Genomic DNA, 22,675 nt, shown 5'->3' on the forward strand with positions numbered 1-22,675 from the left:
ATATTTCTTAGAAATTTAATGTGTATACGTTGTCTGTTTTCTAGGACTTTTAGCTAAAGCAACATATATATCGGTACTTTTTCTTTCTTAGATGTAGTAAAAAAAAAAAATTCTGTTTAAAGACAGAAAGGGATTAAATTTTTTTTTTTTCCCTAAAGCTTTCTTGAAGGTCAGGGGCTTTCTCTATGAAAAAGTAGTAAATAGTTCCTGTAATGTGTGAAGCCGTAGCCGGCCTTAAATCATCCTTTCTGGCTAAGGGTAGAATAGTGAATACTAGTATATATTGTTCGGGCTGCTTTTAGTTTCTCTTAATCAAAATTTAATTAGATGATAGAATTCAAGAACTTGTATACATGTTCCTACTTGGTGTACTGATAATCATTTGAAAGTAAAGACTCTGTCATACATTAAAAAGAAAAAAAAAATGCCCATGAAAGCTACGTTACCTTGATCACTTCTGGAAACTGTTTCATCCTCTTCCCACAGGGGCCATAATACCATGTCTCCCCTTGCCATCGGTGGCTACCCTTCTTGATGCGCACCTCTCTCCGCCACCTGCCAGAGAAGCACACGTGCCCTGCTGCCAGGTCACACCCCTACCCGCAGTCAAGCCATCCCAGGAGCCAAGCCCAGAGATGACCCTCCCACCATCTATCTTACTAGAACTGCAGGTAGATGCAAACACAGCGGGAGACACAAGCTTGGCAGGCAGGCAGGCCTGAGCTCTACAAATCCCTCAGGGCTTGGGGGGTGGGGGTAGCAATACACCAAAATGCACAGGCCCAGAAAGACCTCCACCCTGCCTTTACAAGGTCAGTGTGATGAGCAGCCAGGAATCCCCCCCCAATGCCATTCAAGGCAATTGCTGGGTTTCTGATGAAGAGGATGAAGACTTGGAATAAAGGCAGAAAAGACGGGGGGGGGGGGGGCAAGCAGAAGAATAAACTTGCTGCTGACTCCATAAAATGACTCTGTAGGCCAAGGTTTAGTAAGGAACTCTGTGTTCTGAGAAACAGATTATTCTAAGACTAAGCCTTATCTTTCTCTCAAAACTTTAAGCAGAACTCAGACTTGGTGACCACAAGTTGCCTAGAGGGGTGGGGGTGGGGACAATCAGGAAGGCAGTCATTCTTATGAGGCCTTTGGTGTCAATTGGCTTGCTCATTCTGGTCACATACTGTTCCTGTCCTTACCTTGCCAAAGAGCATTTAAAAAAAAAAAAAAATCCCAATTCATCAAGACTTAGCCACTCCCCACTCACTGCTATCCTTTCTCTAAGCATATAAAACACGTCAGCTAATTTGGATATCTGAGCTCTAGGGTCACCAGCTGGGTTTGGAAAAGATAACAGCTGCAGCCCCTGGAGCAAAAATCTGAATGGCCACAAGGTGAGGAAAGAATAGGTGAGGGGAGGCAGATCTTGGGAGAAGGAGGAAAGCCTAAGAATCTCAGGCATTATCATTGCAGATAACTGTCCTTTAATCCATTCTTGCCTAGCCCATTCCTCTCCATCTCAAATGAGATGACCTCTCTTCCCTTCTTCCTAGAGTCATTCATTAAATTTGTCAAGGTCAATGTATGTAGCAAACTAGAGCATTTACCCATGTTGGAGGGGAAGACGAACTTCTTCTGGGGTAGCAATACGTCTCCTCAGGACATCACCTTGAGAGGAAGATAGGGGATACCCAACTTAAGAATTCAAGCAAAACAGTGAAACTGGCCAGCAGGGAAGGGCTAAATGCCACACAGGACAAAAACTTTTCTTTAAACTGGCTAAGAATGGAACAGAATCTGGACACTCACCACTACCAGAAGTAGTGACTCCTTCTCCAGTGATCTCTTCCAGGTCAGTGGTGGTTTCAGGGAAGGTGCTGACATCCTTATCTGCTGGGGAGGCTGTTGGGAGGACAGCTACTGGGGAAGCTGCAGGGGACACTTTTGGGGAGGTCACTGGGGAGCCTGTCAAGGAGACTTCTGAGGAGACTGGTGGGAGGGCTGCTGAGGAAGTTGGAGAGACAGCTGGGAAGGCTGCTGGGGAGATGACTGGGGAAATTTCCGGGGAGACTGCTGGCGAAACCGCTGGGGAGACTTCTGGAGAGATTTCCAGGGAGGCTGCTGGCGAAACTGCCAGGGAGATTGCCGGGGAGGCTGTTGGCGGGACTGCTGGTGAAGTTGCTGGATGGAGCTGAATAGTGGATGACTGGTCAGAGGCTGGCTGGGTCAGAGGTGGTGGGAAGTCTGAAGCCTGAGTCTCCATTTCTTCCTGTTCTGCATCACTACCATTATTCAGGTCAAAGCTGTTATCTAGAATGCAAAGGGACAAAATGGGTAAGGAAAAATGGTGTCCTACAAAACAAGAGAATCTACTCAGTCAAACCTGGACTAAGCTAAACAGAGTTACTTAAGAGGACTTTTCCCTAGGGTTGGAAAACATGAAGTAGCCTCTGGCTGTCCTCCCCAGCCATTCATGAAGGTTAAAGGGTAAAAGCTGCTGTATTCACTGTGTGAAGTACCTTTTACCTGGAGCCAATAAGTAAGGCCTTTGGCCTCCTTTTTACTGCAAACTCCAAGTCCTACAGGTTCTGGGCATAGGGCAGACAGAAGTCAGAGTGAGCAGCCTGTGCCTTTTTTAGTCCCACGATAGCCCCCTCTCCTCCCAGTAAGGCACCCACCCCTAAGACCCTAACTATGGAACTGGTTCTCTCACCTGTTCTCAGGCCAAAGACTCTTTGTCCTACCTCTCTTCACTTACCTTGCAGGACAGACTCCCCAAGGACAGGTGGAGAGGTGGGGCTGGCAAAGATAGAGGCTGAAGTTTGACTGTCATCTGCCAGGAGACTGAAGGCAGTGGCGTTATTGAGGGAAGGGCAATCAAGGGCAGAAATCACAGGGCTGTCCTCAAGAGGCAGCTTGTCCTCTGCACCCATCAGCTCCGTGTCATCTATACCATAGAGTCCTCCACTCACTGGCTCTTCAGGAGGTGGAAAAATCAGAAAACAAGATTTAAGAAATACTGGTCTCACTATATCCCAATTCTAGTTAGTTCTCATCATGTTAAGGTTCTTTCTAATATTAAATTAAGGAAATTTTACAACTCTCTCCCTGAAACAGTAAAGTCACCAGGCTATAGGGATTGTAAAAGCTTGAAGTAGAAGAACCATGAGAGACGATGGACTCTGAGAAACAAACTGAGGGTTCTTGAGGGGAGGGGGGTGGGAGGATGGGTTAGCCTGGTGATGGGTATTGAGGAGGGCACGTTCTGCATGGAGCACTGGGTGTTATGCACAAACAATGAATCATGGAACACTATATCTAAAACTAATGATATAATGTATGGGGATTAACATAACAATAAAAAATTAAAAAAAAAAAAAAAAAAAGCTTGAAGTAGAAATGAAGGGCAAACCACTGGCTCTATATCAACCCAAAGATCAACACAAAATTCTAGCATCCATCTTAAAATCGGCCTTTCTTATATTTCAGTGGGGCAAAAGGTAATTGTTCACTGGCAACAGTTTTCTATTAGAGAAATCTCTATTAGAGATAGTTAGACCCAAACAGCCCAACTGTGTGGTAATAAGTCCTTATCCAGTGATTTATTACAGCCCAGGGCTCCTGGCCAAAAGGAACACTGGGAGAGAACCTGGGAAATGAACCAATTCAGCTCAGAGTGCAGTTGGCCTAGTCAGCCAGTGGGATGAAACTGTGGTCGGCCACAGGATTATTTGGATTTGGGCCCCAATGCTCCAAATTCCTCAATACTTTCCCTGGTTTACTATCTCTTCTAGGTGATAGAAGCTGGCTACCTTTTGCATGGACAAATTGAAGGGAGCCAGCCTCTAAGCCTACCCGGTGCCAGAGGGTTGAAGGGCTCGAGAGAGACTTCACTGAGGATTGGAGTGTCTTCCAGTTGATCAGGAAGATGTGAAGGATCATCTAAGCAGCTCACTGTGGGGTCAGGGACCAAGACTGAGACCTCCTGGTGTAATGATTCCACAGAAGGGACAGAGCCATTGTAGCCACACATCTTCAGTTCTAGGAAATCCCAGAAAAGAGTAAAAGTCAAAATCAGTGCCTTCAACTGGTTCATTCAGCTGTAGTAGGCAGGCAGTCTTTGCTAGTGGGATGTTCATTCTTCAGTAATCCTAAGTATCAGTCCTATGTTGGGTTCCAATCATACCAAGATACTCTAGTGAGCAATGCTAATAAAATCCTATAGCAGGTAAAGAGAGGGGAAAGGAGAGCAGGGTCTGAGACAAGAACCCCATCATGTTCTCAGCTATGTTCCCATCCAGTGGGAACAGGTGGTAAACAGAGAAAATATCCCGTGATTTTATAGGGTGGTCACCCTTATATTTGGAATCAATGCCAAAATAAGCATTTATAAATTTTGAAGAAAAAGAGGAGAGGGACTGTCATATATACCAATGCTAACAACAACAACAACAACAACAACAAAAACAGGAAACTGAGTAGACAAGCAATGTTATGCTATGCCTGCTTCCTTCCCTCCTTCAGGTGCCAATCACTACTAGGGCTCAGCCCACTTTAGCAGCCCAGTCTGGCCTTGCCATAGTCAAGTCAAATTGGCTTCAATGCCCTCTGCTAATGCCCCAACCCCTTCCTATATTTTGGAAGAAGCCCTTCTCGATGCAGGGTGTCTGTTGGGGCTGTTTTGGGCTCGCCCACCTGCCCTCTCCAGGCCAGCAGCTCTGCATGAGCTTGAAATAATTTGCACTCCCACTCGCGAGCTGGTGCTGCTGCCACAAAAACACCAGCCACTTGGCTCTGCTAATCACCAACATGCAAATCAGCCTCCACTGCAGAGAGCTGGAAAGACAAGTTTTCCTCACCTCAAAAAGCCACTGCCCCCCATAACCCCATTTTTCCTCTCCCAGCCCAGCTCACAGACCCAGAGTTATACCTGGCTGCTCTTCTTCCAGCTCCAGGCTGCCTACCAAGCCAGTGCCATTCTCTGCCACAACTGATGTCAGCTCCTTTTCTGCCGCCTCATCAGGATGGATACCACTGCCTACTTCCTGGGAGGGTGCAAAGGTCTGGATGCTGGATCCCAACATAGGAGAAGTCTGTGGGGAGGTGAAAAAACTAGGGGGTCCATTGGGCATCACCTCAAAATTCTGGTCAGGAAAGGAATCATACAGTTCCTGTGAGTCAAAGTTAAGCCCCATGGGACTCTGGGTACCGTTGGCCCAGAACTCTTGGCTCCCAGCCCGAAGGTTAGTGTTGTGACTTGGGGATGAAGGTTGCCGGCTGCCCCCAAGGATGCCGTTGAGTGGGTATTGTCCCCCCGAGAACTGGGAGAGAAGGGGTGGGTCCTTGAGGTTGCTGCCAGGATTGGCAGATGGGTACTGTGAGTAGTTCCAGAGACAGTCGTAGGCCACGCTGGGGTGATGGAGGTGTGAGGTGCTGGAGGAGTGGGGAGCAGAGTTCAAAATCCCTGAAGTAGTAGTGTGAGATACAGTAGATAAGCCATTAACATTCACATCCCCATTCAAACCTGGCAGAGAAAGAGGGAAAAGGGTCAGTTACAGATATGTACGCAAGAAATTCTACCACTTCTACCAAAAGCACAGCACTGACTAGAAAAAGGGAAGGTGAAGGGGAGGGGGATTCCCCCTCTGCTATATTTATAGCTTTTCAGTCTCCAGGGAACACCAAACCCAGATGCTCCTGGATGTAAGCTTAGCAACTGCTTCTGAGGCTGCTGAGTAGGGGGCTGGGGAGCTCTCCTGGCCTATCACAGGAGCGACCAGTAGAGAGCTGGCTGCTGCTGATGCTCAGGGCTTTTTATTTTTTTAAAATGAAGCTGCTTGCAGACTCCCTACAGTGACTTGCATTCTTCTCCACCCTCATTCCCTAGAGGAATTCTTCCCTTGGAGTGGCATGACTGAATTCTCCAGGCCCCCCTTACCCCAGAGCCCGTTTGGCCCTGCAGTGGCACCAGAAGGGACAGCCTCCACCTCATTGGCACATGCAGATCCAGCACTTTGTGCTGGGCTAAGAATAGAATCTGCAGTCACCACAGCGGCAAGATCCCAACTCAGAAGGCTGGGCTTGGCCCCTCCCCATAGAAACTGGAGGGTAATATTGCAGGGGAGAAATGACTGCATGACCAATACTACAGACTTCAGTTCTCAACACCAATGGTAACCTCTGGACTGGATGACAATTCAAATAAAAGGAACCAAGATACTAAAGAAACTGAGGGGGAGGGGGTCCTCCAGTGAAATAAAGGAGCTTCTATCTATCTGCAACCCCCTTAGGGAGAAGAGAAGGCAGAGGTGGTTAAGTATAAGCCTATGGCAGTATTTTTCTGCTGTAGGGAAGGAGGAAGGATTTGGGCTTCTCTCTGCTTCCAGGTATAAAGTACCTGAAATCCAGGCAAGATTAGAGAAGTACTTGGCAGAGCTATGTACAGAGCAACTGATAAGCCAGATCCAGGAAAAGACCTGATCCTGGCAGCAATACTTCCATCTGGAATTATAGATGCTTCTCTCTAGGGACCTAGGTAAGCATTAAAACTCTCTCTGTCCCTCTCTCCTACTCTCAAGGACAGGGGTGGCACAGACTTCAAGTATCTGCCCTCTTCTCTATTACACAAATTTAAAGGCAAACACATCCCAACCTTCACCCAACCCCTCCACCCCCAATCCTAGGGCTGGCTTCTCTAACCTTTAAAAACAGCTTTTCAGAGGGCCGGACCTTTCTCTCTCTCACGGGTCCAGAAGTGGGTACCGGAAGCAGTAGCCACCTCACCGCTCTCTGGCAGTAGCCAGGGAACAGGGCTGACAGAAGAGCAGACCAAGATGAAAAAGCCAGTATGTTTTTCTAACCCCTTCCTACCTAAGTCAAGACTAAGAGTGCTGCTTCCATAAATCCCTAGAACTTATTCTTAGAAACTTGGTTTCTCTCCAGCAGCTGGAGTTCTGAGGATTTACTTCCTCCCTCCCCACCTGGCAGGAAAAAAGGCCTGTTGTGAGGTAGCTAGCCCAGAGGGGAGCCAAATCTTGTCCCATTAACCTGCTCTAAAGGAATGATGCCCACTCCCTCCCCAGGCCATGTGGCCCTCACACTCACTTTTCCCTTGCTGGGGGAAGTTCATGGGAGACCCGTTAGTGTAGAGGCCCTCCCCTGAGGAGGGAGAGGGTTTCAGTCCTGAGGCAGCAGGTGCAGGGGGAAGGCCAGTAAAGTTAAAATGGTCGTTTGCCTCCATTTCTGTAGGAGGGGAGAGAGAGGGGAAAAAAAAACACTGGCGGTTAAACAAGGTTATATCACCTGGAATCTTCTAGAGGGAATGCCCCCTCCCTTCCCTCTACTTACCCTTCTCCTACCTATGTATTGGGGGGTATTTCGGGAAGTACAGGTTGAAAAAAGAGAAGAGGAGGAGGAAATATACCCGTAACCTGGGCAATGACCCTACAGCCTGGAGTAATCTTCCCCCTGTGTAAACCCCACACTCTTAACTTCTAGTCCAGGTTATCCCTCTGTTAGATATGATATTATTAACCCTCTATTATAACATTTAACCTTTTCCATCCTTTAGTTTTCCTTCCCCTCAAGGTAAGGCCAGAGTCCCACTTCCATGGGCCACAGAAGGTTCTCAATGCCATCTTTTTGATAAGAAGCCATGGAGATGGGGGTATTGGCAGAAAAAGCATATTTGATACATATGCTGCTTTGTTTTATTATTATACTTGAGTTAAATAATTTCCATGTTATCCTATCCATAGCCCTAGGCATCTAAAGAAGATAGCAATTACCTTGACAAAGGGATTTGAAAAGAATACGTTTAGGAAAGGTGACCATAATGGCAAAACTCAAATCATCCAGCAACACTTCTATTCTTTTTCATGGTTTTCTAAGAACACAACTCAGAAACATATCAGAGCTGGAAAACTGACTAGAGGGTGTCCCAAGGAATATTGTTCTGTTATACCTATTATGGTTACTTCCTAGTGTTTTGGTTTTGTAGCTTAAATGTAAAGAGTCATGGAAAGAATAGCTGGACATCTTACATTTGTAAAGGTAGTGGCTCCTTGGAGGGGTAGTATGGTTAAAAAGCTTTTCACCCTGTCCTGAATATGAGGTGATATAGTACTAGGAATGAGAAGAAATGAAGTCCTTGGTCAGAATATAGTTGACGAAGATAAAAGGGAAGAAACACAGGAAGCAGAAGCCAGAATTATTGGTTAAGTCTGACATATCAATCAGAAACTTATGATGTACTAGTGCATACTAATTTGATATGTAAGAAACATGATCTTCATATAGAAAAAGCAACTCCTTGGGTTACTATGTTTTTAAAAAGGGCAGAAGAATTCAGGTAGAAAGATTTCTTTATCAAGCTCCCAAGATAAGGCAATAAGACCTAGATGATGTTTTAAATAACCTCTTTTTAAACAGAATCAGAAGTAAAGCTGTTTAAAGAATGAATAAATTGATTAAGAACAGGGGCGCCTGGGTGGCTCAGTGGGTTAATCGTCTGCCTCTGGCCCAGGTCATGATCCCATGGTCCTGGGATCTAGCCCTGCATTGGGCTCTCTGCTCAGCAGGGAGCCTGCTTTTCCTTCTCCCTCTGCCTCCCCCCCACCCCGCATGTGCTCTCTCGTTCACTCTCTCTCTCAAATAAATAAAATCTTTTAAAAATAAATAAATAAGGGGCGCCTGAGTGGCTCAGTTGTTAAGCGTCTGCCTTCGGCTCAGGTCATGATCTCAGGGTCCTGGGATCGAGCCCCACATCGGGCTCCCTGCTCCACAGGAAGCCTGCTTCTCCCTCTCCCACTCCCCCTGCTTGTGTTCCCTCTCTCGCTGTGTCTCTATCAAATAAACAAATAAAAAATCTTTAAAAATAAACAAATAAATAAATAAATAGATTAAGAACATGTATGACCACTGCCCAAGATTTTTAAGAATCATGTTCCTAAATATGCTAGATAATGCAAACTAGACACATTAGGTGTTCCGAACATGAAATATAAACTCTGGGGCGCCTGGGTGGCTCAGTCATTAAGCGTCTGCCTTCGGCTCAGGTCATGATCCCAGAGTCCTGGGATCGTGCCCCGCACGAGGCTCCCTGCTCTGAGGGAAGCCTGCTTCTCCCTCTCCCGCTCCCTCTGCTTGTGTTCTCTCTGTCAAATAAATAAAATCTTTAAAAAAAAAAAAAAAAAGAAATATAAAACTCTGTATTTATGACATGATAGCTATAAGATTTTCTAGGCTAAATACCCTGTCTTTACCTTTATCAATTTTAACTGAAATTAAAAAAAACAATAAAAGCAATTCATATTTTGTTGACATAAGGGGAAGAAGTTTTTAGGATCGACTGATTTCCCATCTTCACTCTAAAAGAAGCAGCAGAGCTAAACCTGCTGAGCATCAAAGAAACTGGATTTCTACAGAGAAAGACCTCAGGATCTCGGAGGATTTTCCTACAAGGGCCACTCCTCAGTAATAAGGGGTCCGAAAAATAAGCATCTTGGAATAATAAGCTTCTGAAATGAAAGACATTAAGGAGGAAAGTTCATTCCCTAATCCTCTAGGTTAGGTTCCTTCCAAAGCTTACATCACAGAGTAAAGAGGACATGCAATAATTCATTTCAGAAGTCCTAGAAATGCTATTCCCGGAGAGCCAATCTCATCTGATCCCCACCTCTTCCCTCCCCCAGTTTTATGCACAGCCACACCTCCCATGTGTGTGACATATACACCTTCCCTCCTATGTGCACCAAACTATATCCTTCCACTCAATGACAGGCCACAGTTCATTTTTCCATTTTCTATTTGAATCTGTGAGGAAACTAGTGACCTTCTCCTCTCTGCTACTCTGGGAAAGCACAGCATTTCCGGTCTCATAAATTACATACTAATAAGAATAAATGGATGGCTCACAGAAATCAGTTAAGTAAAAGGAATGGGAAGTTATCTAGTGCCTGAGGTCTGTTTCCCCACTAGCCTCTACTGAAGGGTCATCAGAACCACAATCACTTCATTTACAAGAAGCTTCCTAGAAATATAAAATACTCTTTGTGCTGTACAGTGAAAATAGCACAACATAGTGGGCTCTACGTTCAAATCCCAGCTCTACTACCATTGGCTGTGTGACCCTGGACAAGTTACTTAACATTGCTGAGCCTCAGTTTCATCATTAGTAAAAATTTTAGTACCCACCTCCAGGGTGTGGGAGGATAAAAAGATAACCAGACCCAGAAGATCAAAATATAAATATAATTTAAAACCATTACTGGGGGCGCCTGGGTGGCTCAGTCAGTTAAGCATCTGACTCTTGATTTTGGCTCAGGTCATGATCTCAGCATTGTGGGATGGAGCCCTGAGCGGCACTTAGAGCAGAGTCTGCTTGAGATTCTCTCTCTCCCTCTGCCTCCTCACTCCCCCCTTTCTCGCTCTCAAATAAATAAAATCTTAAACAACAACAACAAAACCACACACACACACAAACCCCAAAACCATTACCAGTACTACAAAACTAGGGGTAATCCTCCCAGACACACTTCCTTACACTTGACTCTTAATTTCACATGCACTTAACTATGGGATCACTTATGGCAATGCAAAAATGTGGAGAGCTATTCTAAGCAATAAACCCAGGGTTATTTCATTTTAACCTTCCTACCCAAGATGCTTTTCACAATAATGCCTGAAGGTAAATTATGACCTCCCATCTATGCCCTCCCTCCTACTAAGGAGAACAGGTAAAGCAAAGGAGAATATCTCCCTTAGAACTAATAAGATTTTGGCCAAATGAAAAAAAGAAATCAGTCAGCGCCCAACCCCCAGAATAGCAGACAGCTCTCATGACCAGGAAGAACAATCAGGCCAGTACCCAGCCCACTCCCGGTAGTGTGTAAATGGATCTCCTAAGAGACTCTGTGCTTCATTTGTAAGAATTAAGGGACATTGCTCCTTGAGCTTGAAGCAGTAAAGCCCTTGCCACATGGCCAAATAAGGCTGTTTTTCTCAGTCCCAATTGAAGAGCTACTTACTCTGTGGACCTGTGACATGGTTTTAACACAAAAAGGCTGACAATGCACAAAGTGTTGAAATAAGTATTACAGATTTCAACACTGCTGCAGGTGCCCTGGCCAATCCTAACACTCAGACTTCTGAGGCTAACCCCGAAAGACAAGACACATTAACCATCCAGCCACTTTGGCAGTATCGGCAGCTCTTTGGTTCATTCTTCCCATACAGTATACCAAAGTTCCAAAAATAGAGAGGTTCCTACATTTGGGAGGGGGGAGGGAAGAGGTGGGGAGAGCTTTCAAATGTTTATCTTTATGAAACAGGAAATGCCAATTTTACTGTATAGTAAATAAATCATACCACTATGTTTTAGCTCCATAATTGTGAATATTATAAAGGCTATTTCTCAACTCTACTCATCTCTGGATTCACGAACCATACTCTCATATAGTGGTTCCTAACCAGGGATGATTTTGCCTCTGGGGACATTTAGTAATGTTGAAAGGTATATGCTACTGGCATCTAGTAAGTAGAAGCTAGAGATGTTTCTAATGATCCTGCAATACACAAGAGAGCCCACCACAACGAAGACTCATCTGGCTCAAGATAGCATTCGTGCCAAGGGTGAAAAATCTTGCTATAATAAAAAGCTGCCCCATTCCCCAGTTCCTATCCCCACACCCTGAGGGAGTTAAAAGATGTTCTGAATTTTATATCTAAAAATCCCTTCCTGGATAAGCTGTCTTCCTCCACCAATACAGAGTTCAAAATGCCAACCCATGTCTTCTCCAGCCCATTCTGACAGCCTTGGTAACAATCTGCCCTTGGAACTCTGACAGCCTACAGCATGTACGGACTGAGGCTCATTCTCTCAAAATGTGCTTTCTTTAACCCCCTTTCATAGTCAGGGCAATGAGGTAGGAGAATGATGAAAAAAGACTACATAATCTAAGAGCGGCTACTCAAAGACAACTGCCATGTCTAGGCTGCTCAGAACACAAAGATGATTGTTCTCCATTCTGACTTCTTCCAAACTGTGTAGGTTCTACAGCATCAGTTGGATATTATGTTGTACCATTATATGTCCAGCACCTAATTTAGGGCTAAGTACATAAAAGAACCAAAGGAAATACCTAGACAAATGAATGAGTAAATCTATCTTTTCTGCCACTGCCAGCTTACTCATCCAATAAAAGTTGTGGTTTTTGCTCAGAGAACCCAAAAATTCAGCTTCATTCTTCACAGAGGTAACAATTTCTAGAGGGAAGAGAGGCCCCAAATCTTGACATATTTTAGACAGTTGTCCCCCTACAGAAAACAAGGCCTAGAAACAGGGAAGTACTGAGAATGTAAGGGGCAGTAAATTTGAGCTCTAAATTAGTAAAATGTTTTGCTTGATTTAACTGAACGCTTAAGGTACACGGTAGGTTTTAAAATATGTGTTGACTGAATAAAGGATATATGATGATCTAGATTAGGTTTTCTGCCACAGTTCTCACTAGTCACTTCACTGTCAGAGGAATGGAAATGCCTCTGAAATTACAGGACAGTAAAAGCCACATTCCAGAGGTTGTAACAAGGTTATTTCCCTCGTTCAGCCCTAATTGTTTCTCAGAATTTCAGTTCTAACAGTTAAGGACTCAACCCTTTCCTTCAAGAAGATATCCCACCCCCCCACCCCCCCCCCGCAAAAAAAAACCCTGAGCTGAGCAAGCGGGTTAAGAATCCCATTTAGTGAGACAGGTCATGGAGAGTTCAACCCAAGTAGACCAAAAGTAGTGAGACCACCTTTCTCTTAAGAACCCTCATGTCTTAGTTTTTCATCAATTTTTGGTAAGGTTAGATTATCCTTTTAGTTTGTAAAATGCCCTCTTAATTATTCTCTGTAACTAGAAGGACAAAACACTAATTAACATATTAACACAATGCTACTTTTACTGCCAGTGACCCAGTCTAAGAACAATCTCCAGAGCTCATCAAAGATAGGTTTTCTATTGTGCAGAATTTCATAAATTTCAAAATGATACGGACCAACAAGCTGGTTAAAAAAAAAAAAAAAGTCCTTCTGGAGGCACCTGGCTAGCTCAGTAGAGCATGCAACTCTTGATCTCCGGCTCCTGAGTTCAAACCCCATGTTGGGTGCAGAGATTATTTTAATAAAGTCCTCTGACCCATATGCAACTATGCCGATAAAGTATTATTCTTGGGCTATGGGGAATATGAAGACATCCATATCTCAAGAAACAAATTAGGAAGACTATTTGCCCCAGGAAATACCTCCTGAGTTTTATACTTGACTCTATGTCCTAAGACATAAAAACTTTGGCATTATTGCCTTACTGTACAAATCAGAAACAAGGTCAAACATCATACCAATTATTGGACTAACTTCTACACGATTTAACAATAAAAGAATATAATATAGCAAACCTCTTCAGAGGTAATCAGAAAGGTCAATGGCAGCAAGACACAGTCACCCTAACAAGCTTTGCTTCTCTCTTGGCAACACCTGATTCCAGAACCACAAGACTGCAAGATGAGCCTCTCAGGGCATTCTAGATTTCTGACTGGCTCTGAGGTCAACCCACCTAGTTCTCTCTATACCTCAAAATTATTTCCTTTATGAAGGAAACAAAAACAAAACACTCAGTATTAAGAAATCCACTGCTCTGATAGAAAAATGCATCCATTTTACAAGAAGGACATGGAAAAGTTTGCTTCATTCAGCTTTCTGATTAATCATGTACCAAATGAATCAAAATCTACTTTCTCAAAATCAACTTCTATTTCCTTTAGAGTGGTCTTTTTCCTGCCTTCACTTTTCTTAACCCTCAACAGGGAAAATCAATTTACTATTCTGTCAGGTCCCAACTTAGTAAACAAAGGTTGAAGAAAGGGGAACTTAAAATCAGTGTCAAATCAACCCTATCAGAAAGCAACTCAAAAGAACCAACCAATCAAGCAGAGACAAGAAAAAGGACAATGACATTGGACTTGTTTTTATTACTTCCATAATATCAACCCCAACAGCTCCAGTGAAAACAGCAACAATGCTATCTTAACTGTGATGATGCTGCTGTCACATAATAATACATCCAACTATTCCTACCTGGACCTCTAATCTAGGAATCTACAATTCAGGTGGGAGGTTTGCGACTGGAAAATACTGAAAAGATAAAAATGCCAGCCTTAAGCAAGCAGTTTTTAAGATAGTCCAAATGATCTCAACATGTCACTTCTCAAAATATAAAATCCTGTCGCCAACTCCTCTAACCAAACCCAGTGTCTAACAAAGTGCCTGGGGACATAGTACAAACAGTCTATCACTATATGCTATAGTAGAAATCTTCTGCAGTTATCAGGTGGGAGAAAGGGACAATCTGAACACATGACTCTGTGCAGAATAGAGGAAAAAAAGCTCACCACTCTCCAAGAAGGGTAACAAGAGAGAAGATGTCTTTTATGGATTGAAGAGTAAGTCACATGACAGCTAACTCTCATCAGCTGGTTCTGCAGAAGGTAAACCCTCCAGCACCCTACATCAACTAACAGGCTTCCCACAGGGACTATCCTTAGGCTAGAATCACCAGTGAGAAATAAGCCCATCACCTTCACTCTGCAAATCAGTTCCTACCCCAACACATAAATTCCATTCCCTCTTCTTCCACTTCTCAGAATCTACCCTTCTTCATCTCACAAGCTCACTTGACAAGGTGCTCTGTAATACAGAAAGTTATACACTTAAAGAGTATATTAAGCAGGACCCTAAAAAGTCACTCTCATGCCACAAAAGAGCCCAAGTCTTCCTGGCGGCTCTCTTTGCTCAGAGATTTTGCATCACTAGTATTCAAAGTACAGCGGGGCTGGTGGATGACTGAGTTTGCTTCTCTATGACCTCTAGCTCAAGGAAAAAAAAAAAAAATCCAGACGGGGAGGCAGAGATGCTCTGGAGTGGGAGGAGGGGGTTGGTAGATGGGGATTCAGTGAGTCAACTGCAGTGACTACACTTCCAGTTGACAAATGAAGTTTACAAAAAAAAAAAAAAGTCGAACGAAAGGACTCCCAAGACCACATGGTTGGCAGGATCCAAGCTTGCCCAGAAGGCCTCAGAAAATGAAACCAAATCTGATTAAAATGGACATTTCAAAACAACAAGAGACGCAGCAGCAAACGCACAGCTGCCATTTCCCGGCCACTTCCTGCAGGAGGCTTGGGGGAGGGGCTGTTTGTGTACAGATGGAGGTGGAAGCTACCCCCCCCATCGCCCCCCGAAGGATGCAAATCTCGCACTCCAATAAATCCTACAAAGGATGTCTGCTATTGGCATTGCCTTTCCTCTGAAAACTGGGAACATTAGGAAAGAAAGGGATGATACCGGATCATCTTTTCCGCCACGGAAATGGGGATCCCCTTAGTGAGGGATCCCCTGCAAGGGGATCCCTCTTTATTCTTCCCTTCAGCCCCTAAAAGCCCAGTCCCCCAGAGGAGTCAGCATCAGCCCTATCAACCCCCTCCCTGGAGTGGGAGACTCCCGAGCCCCTCGAGGGCCCCGAGCTATGCACAGCACCGCTCCAGCAAGGCCCTCTCCTGCTCGCCACGCTCAAGAGAACGTGCACCCCTCACCGAGGGAGACACCGAGACCCCTGGAAACCCTTTCTACCCTCTACTCGCCACTGCCAAATCGCCCCAATCCCCACAAACGGAGTGTTTAAACCGCCCAGGGAACCCCCTCACCCACCCTTCGCACTCGGGCAGTCCCCACCCCCACCCGAGGAGGTGGAGCCCCTCCCGGGGATTCCATCCGAGTCCCCCACAGGAGTCATCACCAGCCAGGCGGCTTCTCCGCCTCCTCGTCGTCGTCGTCGTCGTCGTCGCCGCCGCCGCCACCGCCGTCGTCGCCGGGAGCCTCCACAGCTCCTCCCGCCCCCGCCGCCCCAGCCCGGGTCTTCAGCAGACCCTCCAGCCCCCTTCTCCTCCCAGCCCCTTGGGCAGGGAGACCCCCGTCCCAGGCTGGGTCCTAAGAGGATATAAGCTCGAGTCAGCTTCTCGCCCAAGGCGAGGCTCCTGGCAGCACCGGAGCCTCTGTTCCCTGAGGGAAGCCTCGGATGAAAGCGGGGCTCCCTCCCCTCAGGCCCCCAGCCACAGACCCAACAGACCTGAGGCGGCGGCGTCCAGCCCGGCTCGGGGCTTGTCTCTCCCCGGGGGACGGGTGGTTCACATGGCCGCGCTCCGGGCGCCAGGAGGGGAGGGGAACCGCGGGGGAGGGGGTCTGGGGTCCGGGAGGGGGGAGGGGGACGCGGCTCAACCGCGGGGCCCGAGCGGAGCCAACATGGCCGGCGGGGGAGGAGTGAGCCGAAGCCGGAGGGGGCGGGGAAGCTGCGGCCGAGAGAGAGCCGCCCTCCTCAGCCTCCACCACCGGGTCCTAGCGCCGGGCATCTTCGCTCGCCCGACCCGGATCTGGGTCCTAGCGCCGCGGTGTCCCCTAGCCTACCCGACAGCTCCCTCTGCCTAGTCTCATTGTGGGCGGTAGTCCTGTTTCACACTGAGCAAACTGAAAGGCGTGCCATGATCCCAAAGGTTACCCTAAAAGACTAGACCAAAATTTTAGGACCAAGGCATGTGCCATTCCCCTAACAGGGGTGGGGGTAGAGGTGGAGGTGAAAATTTCAAGGGCAGTTATTTCCCAGGCTGGGTAGTTGGAAAGTGGAAGTGTAGAAGCGGAAAGGTTAGTCAGGAAAGTTCAGTCCCGAAAAGGGGTGGAGAAAGGCAAGGGCCTGCAGCATCTGCTGCCCACTCACCTCTGTCCCGTGGGGGAAGCCTCGTCCTGCTGGATCACCACTTTCCCAGCGACATCTGCAGGATTCTGGGGGTTGGGAAGATTCCTGTGCATAGGAAAAGGAAGCTCGGCTCTGGAACCGGACAAGGAAGACCTGAGTCTAGCCTACACCTGGTCAGAGTGGCAGGGGATTAGCCGGAAAACTGACACAGCAAATAAGATGTCCCAAATGTCCACCTATTCTATAACCCCAATACTTTTTTTGATAGGGCTAAATGACTGTGTGAAATCTGAGAACAGGAAAGAAAAAACTAGCAGAGGACTAGAGTTTGGCTCTCATCTAAAATGTCTATTGTGGGGCCCCACGATGGAAAACAGTGTCTATATATATAATGTTAGAATTTAGAAAATTTCTGGCTCAACCTGCTCTGGTTTGGCAGATGAAGAAATTAAGGCCCAGAGAGGTTAACAGACTCGTTCAAGGTCAAACAGTGGACAAAATGTGACTAGAAACCAGTCTGTAACTCAACAGACTTTGCAGGCTTCAAGATAATTCCTATTCAATGCGATGCAGTTCTACAAACAATTGCAAAACTCAGGCTGAATATTCTGGAAGAGGAACAGAGTGTGGATAATGAAACTGGCAGGTTGAAGGGTCAACAAACACCTTTCCCTTTGGGGGTCTGGAGAGGAAGAAAATCTGAAAACTGGATGGGGACAGGGCAAGGCAGGGCCAAATACATCAGTCTGGATTGGATTTCCTTACTCCACAGAGGAGTGGGCTCTTCCTCAATTTGGCGAACAGACTCTACTCCCCGCTACAAATGGTTCAGGGAAGCTAATAAAGAAGCGAGCTTCAGCAAAGCCTTAAAGTGTGTGGGCCAGAAGGAAGAGGCTAAGAGGGTTAGAAGGGTTTCTCTCCCGTTCCTGAGAAAAGTAGATTACCAGGGGAAGGAGTAGACAGGTATAAATCAAAACCCTTCTCTCCTCCCTAAGTAACAGATCTATAGGTCACCATTGAGAAAAAAATAAAGACCCTAACAGCCTACTGACCTTAAGTTTCTGAGTTAAGTGGGGGCCACACTCAGGGGATAGGGGTCCTTCCTTCTGGAGAAAGCAGGGATCGAGCAAACTTCAGCTAAGGAATTCCCCACCTTCTCCAAAATAAAAAATAATAAAGGCAGATGAAGAGAGCTCAGGGATTGAAAGTGGCTTCCTAAAGGGCCAGGGAAGAGAGCTAGTATCTCTTTTTTCTCTTCCCTTTTCCAGGGCAGATGAGGGATAATCTTCCTCCCTCCCGCCCCCAATCGTAAAGCTGGCCAGTCAGAGACGGGAGGCAGGGGAGGAGCCTGCGCCCGTCAGACGGGTGTAGCCACGCCCCTTCCCCCACCACCACACACCCACACACACCCACCCGCTGGCTCCACTACGCTCCGGAAGAGCCGGTTACTCCTGTGCCCCACTGACTGCCCCCACCCCTTCCGAGCCCAAGGCCTAGTCTCCAGGGCAACCTCTAGGACTATCCCAGCCAGGAGCGGTAGGGAAGAGGGGTGTTGGATAGGAGGGCCACCTGGGCCACCTGGGATTAGAAATGAAAGTGGGGCAGGATCCGTTCTTCCCATCTGGTGCAGAAAGACTTCAATTACCTTTCTCCCTGAAGGAGACCCCCTCCTCATCCCATCTAACCAGAGATCTTCCTTGTTCTTTGAGCAAGGATGAGGGTAGGGTGTCAATATGCCCAACAGCTGGGTATTTACTTCTAGTCAGAAGCCACCCCAGGCAGCAGCTGTGCTTCTCCCCCCATCCAGACGACAGAGGGCAGACTGACCCCATATGTCCCCAAACATTCCTCAGTCCCATCAGATGTGGCCAATCACCCACCCCATCGCCCTTTAGGAAGCTACTAGAAAGGGGAAGAAGGGGCAAATGGTCATCTTTTCAGCCACTTGTGAGAAGGATATCTAGGGAATACTCTGAACCTCTCAAGCCAGGCCAGTGGGCGGATAATGAAGAAAATGAGAAGGGAGAAATTAGCACCTGCTCCCCCTTTCTCACCCTCCCTGTGTTTCTGCTGCACCATCCTGACTCTGGGGTCAGCTGCCACAGTGCCTGGCTCCACTCTGAAGCCAGATGGCTGGGGCTGGGAGGGGGAAGAAAGAGAAAGGGAGAAAGAAGGGGATTCGTTTGCATCCCTTTACCTCCCACTCTCCCTCCCTCTCCCCCTCCAGATACTCCTGGAATTCAACCCCAACACCACAGCCGACCACCCCTCTCCTCCACCCAGCTCTCTTCCAGGCCATGGAACATGACTCAGAGTCTGAAACAAATCCAGACACCCTGTCCCCTCATTCTGGAGTGGAGGATCGAGAGGGGGAAGGATGAAAGCACGAGAAGAAAAGGGGCACTTTTCTAGGGGCACAGCTGGACTTGGAGGGAGGGGGAATTCCCCAGTAGAGGTGAGGTCATTATTAAAGATTTTCCCTGCCCTCCCTGGCTGAATGGTTTATAGTGTTAATAGGGTCTAGAAGGGAGATATCCCTCAACCCCCTAACCATTCGAACTTGCTCCCTTCCCTCTCCAGGTTCCTGCAAAATAGTCTCCTCCCCCTCCATATTTTGGGGAGGCTAGATTCTCCTATAACACATCAAAAGGACCATAAACCCTCATCCTCTTCTCTCCAAGTTGGTATGTGCCCCCTCACATTCACCCACAGACCGGTTTCAAACTCCCCAATGAGCTTCTCCATGGTAGTCTTAGACGCGGGCGGAGAAAGCCCTCAGGAGTGGGGACTCCCTTTGCATTTGAGCAGAGAAGGTTAAGATTCCCTCTCTTCTCCCAGCACCCTAACACCTTTAGAGGCTGAGTTCCAGCCCCTCACCCACTATCTCCCAACAGACCCTTAAGCCCAGAATCACAAGATTCTGGGTGTGCCCCCCTCCCCCTCCATTCCCTGACTCTGGAGTAGGAGTGTTCCTAAGCTGGACCGGCCCACCCCAGGTCCGAGAAGAGGGACTTTCCCACCAGGGCTGCTCGGCGGGTGCTGAGGTCCGACCCCCAAACTCCAGGAGAGGTGGGGTGGCGTGAGAGCTACAGAGAAGCTTTAGATGGGGGCTTAGTTGAACTTGAAGGTCTAAGCAGAGCAAGGCCCGAAAGTGTCTATAGGCTATGCTAAACCTCCAACCCCCACTTACTACGGGGAAGGGAGAGGAGTTGGGGTGGCGGTTATTCCCCCTCCCATTGGAGGTTAGGATGGCGTGGGAAAGCTCTGGATCCAGAGGGGAGGAGGCGAAACCCAGACCGCGGGAGATTTTTCTGGCGAGGAAGGCGTGGGGGAGGGGGAGATCCTGGGTCTAGAATAGGAGGGGTACTCGGGAGAGGTTGGCGGAGAGGAGTGAGAAGCCTCCGGATTCCGGTCGCAGAGGACAGGGGAGAAATGGGCGACTAGATAGTGCGGGGGAGAGAGGAAGGGCAGCTCCCGCAGGGGGAGAGTCAGATCCTGAGTCTCGGGCAGCGGGGATCCCCGGGGCAGGGGACCACAGGAGCGGCCCTGCCCGGGGACTCTGGTCCGGGGCGGGGGTGCCGGGCCTCACCTGGAGCAGGGCCGGGCCGCGGGCGGCGGCAGCGGCGCAGGTGGCCCGAGCCGGGTGGCGGCGGCGCCTCCTCCCCCAGCCCTGGGCCGCCGGCGGAGTGTTGGAGGGGGTGGGGGGGTAGCACTTAAAGGGGCAGGAACTACTGGGGTAGGAACAAGTGCTTGGGTAAGGCGGTCGCGAAGAATCCGCTGGGGGAGGGGGAAGCGGGTGGCGTCTCCTAGGGGCCAGAACCAGGAAGGATCCCAGATGGAGGAAGAGATCCCAGGAAGACGACAAACTTCTCTGGTGAAGTGGGGGAGGGTGGTGGGTCCGAACTGGAGGACTTGGGAGAGAGCTCCGCCCGTGCTCTCGGGACTCCGGCAAAGATCTCCTCACAAAGAGAGTCCCAAGGACGCCAAGGAGTGGGGGTGCCGGAGGAAGGCCGCGGCTGCTGGGGGTAACGCACAGCGACCCTGCTAGGTGAACAGGTTCCCTGGTTTTCAGCTCCACAAGGCCCCATTCCATACAGCTGTGGAAAGGCACAGCCTCCTTCCCCCAGCACTACTCAAGTTTAAAAGCCTCTGGAATCAGGAAGCCACGAGGGCGAAGACCTCCTAGGCCTTTCAACCTCAATCCTGCCTCTCACTCAGTGTTAGTGACTGGAGCTTGGGGGGCCGCCAGTAGCAACCCTAGTGGGACTGCTGTGGGACCGTGAGAATCGGCTTTATTTCAGTTTTCCCCCAACCACCACCAGCCTTGCAGCAACCTCTGGGGCAACAGGAAGCAGCTGCTCAGTGCAGCCCCCACCTGGTGGTGGGTCGCGGTGGGGGAGGAGAGAAGACAGGGACTTAAAAGGCCTGGGAGAAAATAAGGGGAGGAGAGGCACCTTAAAAATCCTCCAACGCAACAAAAAGTGGGTTTTACTTTTTGGGGGGAGGCTAGCAGTGAATACTGTAAAATATTACTTGAATCTCAGCAGCTTAAACGGGGAGGAGCAAGGGGTTGGGGCGAGGGGTGGGACGGTGAGGTGGGGGGGGGGAAGCCCCCACCTAAGGTGCAGAGTCTCAGGCTCTTCCTGGGAACCGGAGCTTGTCAGTGCTCTTGATCCCTTGGTCCGCAGACTCACCCCCTGAGCCCTGTGCCCCTATAGACCCGTTTTCCCTTCTTCACCCCCCAAAAGAGCAAAGGTTAGGCCCCACCCCTGCTGAGTCAGCCAGGGAGGGAGGTAGGCATCCTTCAGGCCTTCCCCGGGGCCGGTCCTCATACTTACCCATGTCCAGCTGGCAGGGCTCCAAAGCTGGGACCACCCAGCTCCTCACTGTCCTTGGTTCCCCCTTCACGTGAAGGCTGGTGTTAGATCCTCCTAAACTGTGAGCTGGGAACTAGCACGAATCAAAAAGCCAATGTATGCTTCCTGCGAACCACAGCCTGAACTGCTGTAGGGTGATGTCCCTGTGTGACAGACTGGGGTGGGGAGGGAGGAGGGAAGGGCGGGGCTTTCTCTGGGTGGAGAGGGAGGAGGAGGTGAGGACAGGGCAGAACCAGGAGAAATATGGAGGAAGGTTAGATCTGTGTTGACACTCCAGAGGCGTGGTGGAAGAGAGTGGTAAAGGGGGAAGGAAATAAATAGTTGCATCTAGTGAGAGGAAGAAGATTCTCGATGAATGCTGAGACACGTAAACGTGTGGGGGAGGGGATGGAGGGATACAAACGACCTTAAGGATCAGTTACCAGGTCTGCATCTGGGTAACATGGGAAAACAAAGCAGAAAGAGCTGACCCCGTATCTTGGGGCCTTTCTGCACCAGCTTCTTACCCACTGGAGTCAGGACCTAGAGGAAATGCCCCCACCCCCATAACTCAGCATTTCCCCAAATCCAGGCTTTTCTGGGAGCAAAAGACCAGGCACAGTCGGCTCAGGGGCTCCACCTTCTGTCCAGATCATGACACAGGAGAGACTAGTGCCAAGGACGTCATAGGCAGATGGGAGGAAACTTACAGGCCCCTACTCCACCCCTGGCACCTCTCCCAAGGCCCCTCCCCAACCTCCAGCCCCCAGGGGCCTCTGAATTGGGATCTGTTTGTCCCCGCCCTGCTTCGACCCAACTTGAATGCCTCAGGGGTGGAGCCTACAGATGCAGGCTCCTCCTCAGGACAAAAGCCCCAGCTGGTTTGTAAACAGTCATTAGCTAAGAACCACATCCCAGCAAATGGCCTTTACGGATTTCAAAATGGTGAGATCAGAGTTCTTGCAGTCTCCAGTCCTACCACCAGAGGGCAGTAGGAGATGGGCCCTAGCTCAGGAAAGAACACTTAATAGGGCACCAAAA

The 22,675-nt window shown here is 48.3% G+C and overlaps 1 protein-coding gene across 5 annotated transcripts in view; it reads right to left on the reverse strand.

The window, feature by feature from the left end:
* Window positions 1–21,806, reverse strand: part of BAZ2A (bromodomain adjacent to zinc finger domain 2A) — a 34,247-nt gene extending 12,441 nt beyond the window's left edge. For 2 of the 5 annotated variants that reach the window (XM_078076138.1, XM_036116968.2), the window contains exons 1-9: window positions 21,617–21,806; window positions 16,800–16,883; window positions 7,099–7,236; window positions 4,925–5,518; window positions 3,850–4,035; window positions 2,753–2,971; window positions 1,804–2,304; window positions 1,602–1,662; window positions 447–555 (exon numbers count right to left, since the gene is read on the reverse strand). In XM_078076138.1, coding sequence (XP_077932264.1) covers window positions 447–555; window positions 1,602–1,662; window positions 1,804–2,304; window positions 2,753–2,971; window positions 3,850–4,035; window positions 4,925–5,518; window positions 7,099–7,234 — 1,806 coding nt within the window. In that variant the 5' untranslated portion in view covers window positions 7,235–7,236; window positions 16,800–16,883; window positions 21,617–21,806. Of the gene's footprint in view, window positions 1–446; window positions 556–1,601; window positions 1,663–1,803; window positions 2,305–2,752; window positions 2,972–3,849; window positions 4,036–4,689; window positions 4,872–4,924; window positions 5,519–7,098; window positions 7,237–15,827; window positions 15,929–16,157; window positions 16,309–16,799; window positions 16,884–21,616 lie in introns of those variants that run through there. The other 3 variants (XM_036116979.2, XM_036116988.2, XM_036117014.2) reach the window with 3 other exon arrangements.
* Window positions 21,807–22,675: the final 869 nt, after the last annotated feature.

The sequence above is a fragment of the Halichoerus grypus genome, chromosome 6, assembly GCF_964656455.1.
Source record: "Halichoerus grypus chromosome 6, mHalGry1.hap1.1, whole genome shotgun sequence".
In the NCBI taxonomy this organism is placed as follows: Eukaryota; Metazoa; Chordata; class Mammalia; order Carnivora; family Phocidae; genus Halichoerus; species Halichoerus grypus.